General features: G+C 39.3%; 1 protein-coding gene across 1 annotated transcript; it reads left to right on the forward strand.

Annotated features, from left to right (window-relative positions):
* Nucleotides 1–5,143: 5,143 nt before the first annotated feature.
* Nucleotides 5,144–8,785, forward strand: LOC4329339 (cysteine proteinase 1). Its single transcript, XM_015769157.3, has 4 exons — nt 5,144–5,663; nt 5,782–5,901; nt 7,807–8,050; nt 8,163–8,785. The coding sequence occupies exons 1-4, from the start codon at nt 5,193–5,195 to the stop codon at nt 8,447–8,449; spliced, it is 1,122 nt and encodes a 373-aa protein (XP_015624643.1). The 5' UTR covers nt 5,144–5,192; the 3' UTR covers nt 8,450–8,785.
* The last annotated feature ends 879 nt before the right edge of the window (nt 8,786–9,664 follow it).

Below are 9,664 nucleotides of genomic sequence, written 5' to 3' on the forward strand. Positions count from 1 at the left end.
AAATGACTTTTTAAAATTTAGAATTGAGTTAAAGGGATTAAATTACTCCATCCATTCCATAATATAAGGCACAACCACTTTTTTTAAATGTTCCATAATGCATGCAATTAACTATGACATATTCTCCATTAAATTATTCCTTTTTTAAATCATCCACTCTCATGTTATCTAATTTTATTGGATACATGAGAGTATCATGCAGATTTTTGAGCCAGGGGATCAACACCAAACAACTCAGATTTTTCAGCAGAAAAACAATTACAAAAAAATATATAAAAAGAAAAAATAGGGATAGCAAGCCTGCCTTTTACCGAGCCCAACCACCCGAGGCCCATTAACAGACCCAAAACCAAACTTTTACCAAGACCCATTAACAGGCCCAAATATCATCTGAGCCACATTGAACAAACAATTTTGCTATATATTTGTCGACAAATTTTCTCCCAAAAATTTGACAGATATAATTACAGTACAATCGTAGTGTAATTACATTGTAACTTACATATAATTACACTGTAACTATAATGTAACTTGTATGTAACTTTCAAAAATCTCTTTGTAACATGTTATTTCGGTAAATGAAGGTCATGGGAACAAATCCTTTCAGTAAAATGGAGGTTATGGGAACAAATCCTTTCACATATGTATGTGCTGCGATTTTTTTTCTTCCTCACCAGAACAAATCTTGTAATAGATCTAATGATTCAAAATTACGTGAAACTTATATACAAGTTACAATGTAATTGCATACAAGTTACAGTGTAATTACACTACGATTATACTATAATTAAATCTATTAAATTTTTAGGAGAAAATTTGTCGACAAATGTATATGTGGTCATGCAAGCCCAAAGCACGCATACCGAACTTAAAGAAGGCCTATAAGCGTGAACGAATCTCAAATAAATCAAACGGTCTAAAAAACGAATGATTCAGCGCTCAGAAATCATTCGACTGCTGTATAGTCTTTCCGTTATTAGGATGATCTAAACTACAAGATCATAATAATTATTTTTTAGTCTTTAGATTAAGAGTGGTTGTGTCTTATATTTTGGAATGGAGGGAGTCCTATATTTAAAATCGGAGATAGCAATTACTCCGAATTCCGAAAGCTCAGTTTGACATCTCCAGGAGCTCATCAGCAAAATCCTGGACATACGTAACGCACGGAAAAAAATTAAAAATACACCTCTTTTTCATTGGTTTTATATAAATATACACGTTTACGAAGATTTTGCACAAATATACCACTGTCGTGAAATGAAAGTGCGAGATCGAGCTAATTACTTGATCTCGTGCGGCAGGTGTGCGAGACCGTCTCGCGCGAGACCGCTCCTTCGCTTCCCTAACCACCGTATTCGCGTGAGTAATAAATTAATTAGTGTCATTAGCAGTTAATTAATTAATTAATATTTATTTAATTAACATCATTAGTAATTAATTAATCGTTAATTATACGCTAATCATGAGCCATGTCAGGCCATCTCGCACGCTGCTCAAGCGAGATCGCTTCTTGTCTTGCCGTCACGCCGGTCTCGCGTCCTGGTCTTGCGAGACCGTGCGGTATCGCTTAACCATCCTGGCCTATCGTCACGCTATCGTTACTTTCGCTGAATAAATCAGCGATATTGTTTCGCTTTTGCACTTTCAATCAACGACGATAGTATATTTGTATAAACAAAATTACATCTCGAATATTAATGAGAAAAAAATAAAAAACGGTATATTTTCATATTTAATTCCGTAACGCACTGCCTAGCGAGGGTTGGCCAAGTTTCGCTTGGGGGAGTAGAATTCTAGGTAGACACAGATATTTCCAAAGCAAACGAAACGTGTCGCCTTCCCTCCTTCCCAACGGGGAGGGTTCCGCACGCCTCCTCTCTCTCTCACACACACACACAGCCAGCCGGGTCATAGGGCACGTGGGGCCCACCTGTCAGCTGCCGATCGACAAGGACGAGTAGATGATCTTCTGCGACGTGTACGTGAGCTCACTGGCGTTCCTGCTTTTATTAACGCCGAAAGAGACGACGACGACTTTTTGTGCTTTTATTTACTAACCCTTGTTGTTGTTGTTTTTTTCAGAAACGTCCTCCATAAATCGTACAGTTGTTTCGTTGGTTGCTGTTATCGTTACTGACTTCCTGTGCGCTGAAAGATACCTTCGGCCAAGCGGGCTAATTGTAGCGTGTGTAGCTTGGGAATAAAGTAGCAGAATTAATTTTTGAAATAATATTATTTTTGAAAAATTGTAAAAGTAGAGGTTGATGTTGAAACAACAATTTAGCAATAGTAAAATGGATAGCGAACAAGCAGGAAAGTGGATGGGTTATGAGACAAATGATTTATACAAGTTCAGGCCTTCTCAATAAGAATAAGAAGTAATAACATATTTCTGTTTGAGGATTTGATTCACTTATTTTGGTATTGATCTAAAGATCTCAAGTGTGGTTATGTTCACAAGGGGCCCTGCCTTCCTTAGATAGTCGGAGGAGATAAGATTACAAGATAGAGACTTTATCCCTTACAGTCTAAATCCCTATAACTACTTTACAATCGTAACTGACTAAGACTACATGATATTTCCTTGATATGCAGGTTAATACAATATCCGAGTCTTAGCCTATACATATTCTAATCATATGATATATCCCCTATAATCAGTTGGATAGTCTAGCCTTGTGGGTATATGATACCCATAATTTCCACAGTAGCCCCTGAGACCTTCACAGTCTGAAACAAAACCCTTCTCTCAAACTACATTATATAACAGCCGAATGCTTCAATTCTTCCTCCTGCAATCTCCCGAGTGCTTTTATCCCTAGTAGGTTGTGAAGGGCTGAAAAATAAAAATTAGGTGCATCGACTAGATACACCTAATTAGGTGTAGCCCCCGACTATGAGATTAGTTGAATAAACTAAACATATAGTCAAGGATAAAATAAAATAACCAACCGAGTGGTTTATAACAATTATAGTCATCAAAATGACTTAATATTATACAACACATATTGTGTAAATCCTTGAATAATATAACTCAAGTGATATATCGACTGCTTTTTATTAAAAAATATTCCAAACATATATTCAACCTAAGCCATAAGGTTGATTAATAAAAATATGCACTTACGTGACAATAAGCAATGATATTGTATCCAATCAATTGCTAATATAACCTAAGCAGTGTGTTGACTTATAATCATATAAAAAAGTCAGCAGGACAGTTATGAAAAACTTCATTGCTAGGCACCTTTTAAAATACATTGTATCAACTCCTAAAACATTGTATATCTGCGGTATATAAAAAAGGATTTTAAGGTATTAGGTACTTGATCATGCGTATTTTTGTCTAAGAAAAAAACACCTAAGTCTCTAGGAGAATGTGACAGACCACACCTGAAATTATGGGTCGAAAACACTTCAAGGGCCTCGGCCCAAATGAACAGTGTTCTCCGATATCCTAATTATAAAAAATTTGGTTTTTGGTATTTCAACCATTCGCCCTTCTCTGGTAGGCTTGGTTCTTGTATTCGATCCTACACATCACTCGTCTTGATAATATGGTATTCCTAGACTCTAACCAAAGACTTATTTAAATTTGGATTATTTTTTGTCTTTTTTAATTTTCAAGATCACCAATCGTCATTAATTTCTTCATGGAACTAATACACTTTCAATCTTTCGTACAAACATTAAACACAATAGATACGTTTTGTTTTATCATCAATTCGCCAAAACCCACGGGGGATCTAAATGCACTTTCAACACGTTTATTAGTAGGGTTTCAATAATGCCTTGTTGGTACTTTTGCAATACATAAACTCAAATAATTGTTTGTTCAAAAGCATAGTAACAACAATAATAGAATGCCTAAGGCTGTGTTCGAACTATAAGGAAGGTTGGGGATCTTCTAGTTCGTGCACATAAAAATGGAGTAGCTTATTAAAGCACGATTAATTTAAGTATTACTATCTTCGTCCTAAAATAAGTACAGCCGTGGGTATCCGTGTCCAACATTTGACCGTTCGTCTTATTTGAAAAATTTATAAAAAAATTAAAAAAATAGTCACACATAAAGTACTATTCATGTTTTATCATCTAATAATAATAAAAATACTAATCATAAAAAAATTTCAAATAAGACAAACGGTTAAACGTTGGACGTGAACAGTGTAAAACATTACTTATTTTGGGACGGAGGGAGTAGTTGTAAAAAACTTAAAAAATAAATCAATATAATTTTTAACCAACTTTTTATATAGATTTTTTTTTCAAAAAGATTCGGGAAGCATGCATGCAAAAGAGAGAGAGAAAGCAGAAGTCGGGTTTTATCTTTGATTTGACTGTGCTTGCATTTTATTTTTCTCTCTTAGGATGGCTAGGCCTTCTCTCCATTCTATCATAACTATCCTCCCAATCTCGACATTACATCATCTAAAAGGAGCACTATTTTTTCCTTAAACTATAATCTGTGTTAAATAACCTAGAAAGCAACTACTATACTCTATATTATAAGATGTAAGCATTTTTATAATTTTTCACGGAAATTAAAGAAATAGGTGAAATTGAACGGTGGAATGTTGTAATTACTCCCTCAGTCTTAATATGTAGCAACCTCGGATAGGTCCTATCCGAGCTTGCTACGTATTGAAAATGAGAGGGTAGGGGTGTAGGTAAGAAGAATTAGGAGGAGAAACTAAATGAGATATGGTTGTGCTTGTTTGGGATGAGAAAAATGTAGAGAAATAGTTATATCTTGGGATAAATTCAAAACTAAAAAAGGATATATTTTGGAACGATGGAGTAGTACTTTAGGAGGGAAGGAGTAGTGTATTTAGCAAACTAACTACCCCTGGTAATTGGCAGGTGTACGTTCGTGTTCATATAGAATAGAGATGAGTGTGTGAGCTTTGTGAGCGCATATATTTGTAGTGCTGTGTTTTAACAAAATATCCACATCCTTCTACTTCAATATAACCAATCTATAGAGGACCATTTTGTAATTACCACAACACCCAGAAGTCTAAACAGATAGAGTACTGGAGGAGTAGTACTACTGCAAATCCCCACCCCAAAAAAATAAAAAAAAAATCTGCTCTTAACAACTCCCTATAAAGCTACCACTACGCCCCCCTACCGCGGAGAAGCAACCAATCCAATTCCGAACAAGCAAGGCACCAAATCCCCCCACCATGGATCACCGCCTCCTCCTCCTCGGCCTCCTCCTCCTCTCCCCGGCGGTGGCCGCCGCCTCAGTCCCCGGCGAGGAGGAGCCGCTGATCCGGCAGGTGGTCGGCGGCGGCGACGACAACGAGCTGGAGCTGAACGCGGAGCGCCACTTCGCCAGCTTCGTCCAGAGGTTCGGGAAGTCCTACCGTGACGCCGACGAGCACGCGTACCGGCTCTCCGTGTTCAAGGCCAACCTCCGCCGCGCGCGCCGCCACCAGCTGCTCGACCCCTCCGCGGAGCACGGCGTCACCAAGTTCTCCGACCTCACCCCGGCCGAGTTCCGCCGGGCCTACCTCGGCCTCCGCACGTCGCGCCGCGCCTTCCTGCGGGGGCTCGGCGGGTCCGCCCACGAGGCGCCCGTCCTCCCCACCGACGGCCTCCCCGACGACTTCGACTGGAGAGACCACGGCGCCGTCGGCCCCGTCAAGAACCAGGTTCCCCTCTCGTCTCCCGTCGATTTTTCCCCCAAACCAAGGACTCCTCCTTTGATTTCTCGATTGAATCAGCCGTCTTATCGTTTCTTGATTTTTTTTAATTTTTTTGCTTTTGCAGGGATCGTGCGGGTCGTGCTGGTCGTTCAGCGCGTCGGGGGCGCTAGAGGGAGCGAACTACCTGGCGACGGGCAAGATGGACGTGCTCTCCGAGCAGCAGATGGTCGATTGCGACCATGAGGTGAGAGGCGTTTGCTTCCCCTTTCTTGTTTTTGCGTACTGGTATATTATTATCCTTTTATTAGGAGCAAGTTTTATTTGTAATTTTGTGATTGGTCTGTGCTTCTATGGGTGTTATAAGAGAGGTTGGATGGGTGCTATAAGAGAGGTTGGATTTTTCTGGCTTTCCGCCAATGTTTTGTCAGCTGCTGCGCTGTCCTTTTCCTATCTATTTTCTTGGTTTGTGATTGGGCAGCGCACCCAAATGAGAAGGGGAAAGGGAAATTGGGGCAAATGAATGGGAAAGGGAAATTTGGGAAAGGAGTTGCATGATTCCTTGGCTAACTTTGAAAGGGAAATTATGAGGAAAAAAGAGTGGCTTGTGGTATTATCAGTGCTTAAGAAGTCAAACCAAAGTGGTGAACTTAGCAAGCAAATTTGTCGTGGTCGATTTTATAGTGGTGAAGTAGGTGAATAAAACAAAAGATGATGAATGCAAGGCTGAGTGGATAAAATCTCCAATTGATACTGGCACATGTCGCTCTGGAAGATCGGTCTAGGTAGGCGTCTCTCTGGGTCTACCGCAGGTGGATAAAACTAAGATGAGATCTAGGTAAGCGTCTCTCTGGGAGTTCATGGTGACCTTGTGCATTGATAGGTCTATGAAATAAGAGAGTTCATGCACCCTTGTGTGTTGGTACGTGCCTATGGTATGGTAACGAACAAGCGTATACAATTGGGCACAAAGGGTTGTTTGAGTGGGCACTTAATGAACTGAAAAGTGCTGAACTTGGGAACCCTATGATTAGTTAAATTTTAGAGAAAGGGAGTTAAGAAAGTACCCGATGTTCTGGGGTTGTCATGTATTCCAGCAATTTTAGTTTTTAGGTACTAGTGAAGCTACCATGAAGAAGTTGTAAATTACTCAAATCTCAACCATTAAGTTCACTTGAGTGAAAAATATAAATGGAGTCGATATCGGCCGCAGGTTGTTTCTGTCATTGCTTCATTTCTTATTTTACTGTCTCACTTGATGGATAGACAGCCAAACGTTTGTGTGCACTGGCTTGATGTACTCTTTCGTTTTGGTAACTGGGCCCCAGGTGAGACCCCATCTTGGTGATATTGTTGTACAACTGAATAACTACTGTACCTTTTATATCATTATATCGGTTAAGAAAAAAATAATCAAATTTCCTCTTTTCTTTTGGATGTGTCATCATATTTTAGGGGCAAATTTCCGGTTTCCTCTTTCATTTGGTTGTGTCCATCATATTTTAGGGGCTTGCTCTTGACCTATTTCTTTCCATATTTACTTCTTGAAGCTTCACTCCTAAATCCTAATTAATGAAAAAGTTAGTGCTTCTCTGTTCTGTTCAAAAATAAAACAAATCTTATTTCCATAATAACACAATTCACTAAACCATCCTTACAAAGTCTGCACCACCGTTTTAATTTCCGCCTATAGCATGGGTGATTCTCTTCCTAGTTGAAAATTCTATGTAGGATTTTTTGGTAGTAAGATGTAAGTGGCTCTCATTCTAGAAGGCTTTTCATTACTAAGCTTCTACATTAGGAAATGCGAGAAATATTTGTTCAGAAAAAACAATTTTCTCATATATTTAAAAGATAATCAACAGTGATTCCTATGGTAATTTTACAAAGTAGCACCAGGCTAATGTCTTGCACAACCTCTACAATTTGTCGTAACCAGCTTAAGTGATTTTCACATTGCTTTCATCGCAAAGTACACATGTAAAGCTTACCCGAGTCGTGCTCAAATAATTTTTAGCCTTCCTGGTATTATAATACTTTTTTTGACTTGACAGTGGGATATGTACTGTTGTTATTTGTTTTCTACTGTTACCTGTTTCAACTGAATGGGGTATCTCAACTTACTGGGCTTCATTGTTATCTAATTTTGCAGTGTGATTCATCAGAACCTGATTCATGTGATGCTGGATGCAATGGTGGATTGATGACTAACGCCTTCAGCTATCTTTTGAAATCCGGTGGCCTTGAGAGTGAGAAGGATTACCCCTACACTGGGAGGGATGGCACCTGCAAATTTGACAAGTCGAAGATTGTTACTTCAGTTCAGAACTTCAGTGTTGTCTCTGTCGATGAGGATCAGATTGCTGCCAACCTTGTCAAACATGGGCCACTTGCAAGTAAGTACTATAACCATCTCTCGGAATGATGCATTTGCAGGTCTGACTGTTATATGTAAATACATGAATATATTGTGCAATTGCTGATGAATGACTTCACATTTTCCTGCAGTTGGCATCAATGCTGCGTACATGCAAACATACATTGGTGGTGTTTCGTGCCCGTACATCTGTGGCAGGCACCTTGATCACGGTGTTCTTCTCGTTGGCTACGGCGCATCTGGTTTTGCTCCAATCCGCCTAAAGGATAAGGCCTACTGGATCATCAAGAACTCCTGGGGCGAGAACTGGGGAGAGCATGGGTACTACAAGATCTGCAGGGGCTCCAACGTCCGCAACAAATGTGGCGTGGATTCTATGGTCTCCACCGTGTCTGCCATCCACACCTCAAAGGAGTAGATTCTGATCAGTAGTCCCCCGACCATCCTGTGGATGGTTCACAGTTGGTGATTCTGATATTATATATAAGCTAGAACTACGAAATATACTTAGTTTATGCTCCATCTGCGCTGTTATTGCAGTTATGATAAGCAGCGATGATGTGAAGCTGCAACTGAATGTTTGTCCTAAGTTATATGCTTGGTTTGCTACGCAATGCTACACGCTATTTGGAGGTAGCTTTAAGTATTATCGCCATTCACGAACTTGTATTTTTACTATTACCAATCTTTTGAATGGTCTGTATTATATGCATGTGGTCTGTTTACATGGAATAACTCTGTCTATTGCTACGAATTTGCGTCTTGCACATTCTCCATTTTAAGGGACTCTGGTATTGATATTTCAGTATTTGAATCTGTACAAGCTGCAAGATGGTTGGGTTATTACCATACGAGTTATAACTACTTATGCTTAACAAATTATGGACGATAGCAAAATCTTGGTATAATCCCTCGAGTGGAACTTTCTCTCTTTAAATTTAATGTAAATGGTTGTAAAAAATATTTAGCAATATAGCGTATAGTAACATCTACCACTGTACCAAAAGTCATTCAAAATGAATGTTGTTAATTTTTTTAGAACTTTTAGCAACTATTTAGATAGCGTTTGAATAAATGAGGGGATATCTCCTCGAGAGTTTAAAATACTTTCTCATTGTCCGTGGCATTCTCATGTTAGTAAGACTACAATCTCTACTTATATGATCATATCAACACATTTTATTCATATTATGGAAATTGCAAGATTTGCCATTCATCCATTGGGTAGGGGAGGCGGGAAGAGAGGGGAGGAAGAGAGATGACAAGGACTCTGTGGCTATGGTAGCGATGGTACAAAGTTGTTTCTCTTCCCTAGCAAGAAGGGGCATGTAGCTTAGTGGTTGTAGTAGCCTTAGTAGCATCCCAGGTCCTGAGTTCAAAGCTCTATTAGTGGCGAATCTAAGAAGAAAATAGAGGGGGTGTTTTATTCGAATGAGAGTTTCAGGCGAGTAGTCGTCTAGCTTATCACGTCAGTGGCGAATCCAAGAAGAAAATAGAGGGGGTGCTTTGTTCGAATGAGAGTTTCGGGCGAGTAGTCGTCTAGCTTATCAGACAAGCTATTGACGTATGATTACTTAAGCGCTGACTATTATAAACTTTAAAATTTGATTTATTTGAATTTTGATGAAATTTC

Source organism: Oryza sativa, chromosome 2 (genome assembly GCF_034140825.1).
Source record: "Oryza sativa Japonica Group chromosome 2, ASM3414082v1".
In the NCBI taxonomy this organism is placed as follows: Eukaryota; Viridiplantae; Streptophyta; class Magnoliopsida; order Poales; family Poaceae; genus Oryza; species Oryza sativa.

Coding starts and splice junctions, on each gene's coding strand:
- LOC4329339 (XM_015769157.3), top strand. CDS start 5,193: ATGGATCACCGCCTCCTCCTCCTCGGCCTCCTCCTCCTCTCCCCGGCG. Junction 5,664..5,781: donor TCGGCCCCGTCAAGAACCAG/GTTCCCCTCTCG, acceptor TTGCTTTTGCAG/GGATCGTGCGGGTCGTGCTG. Junction 5,902..7,806: donor TGGTCGATTGCGACCATGAG/GTGAGAGGCGTT, acceptor CTAATTTTGCAG/TGTGATTCATCAGAACCTGA.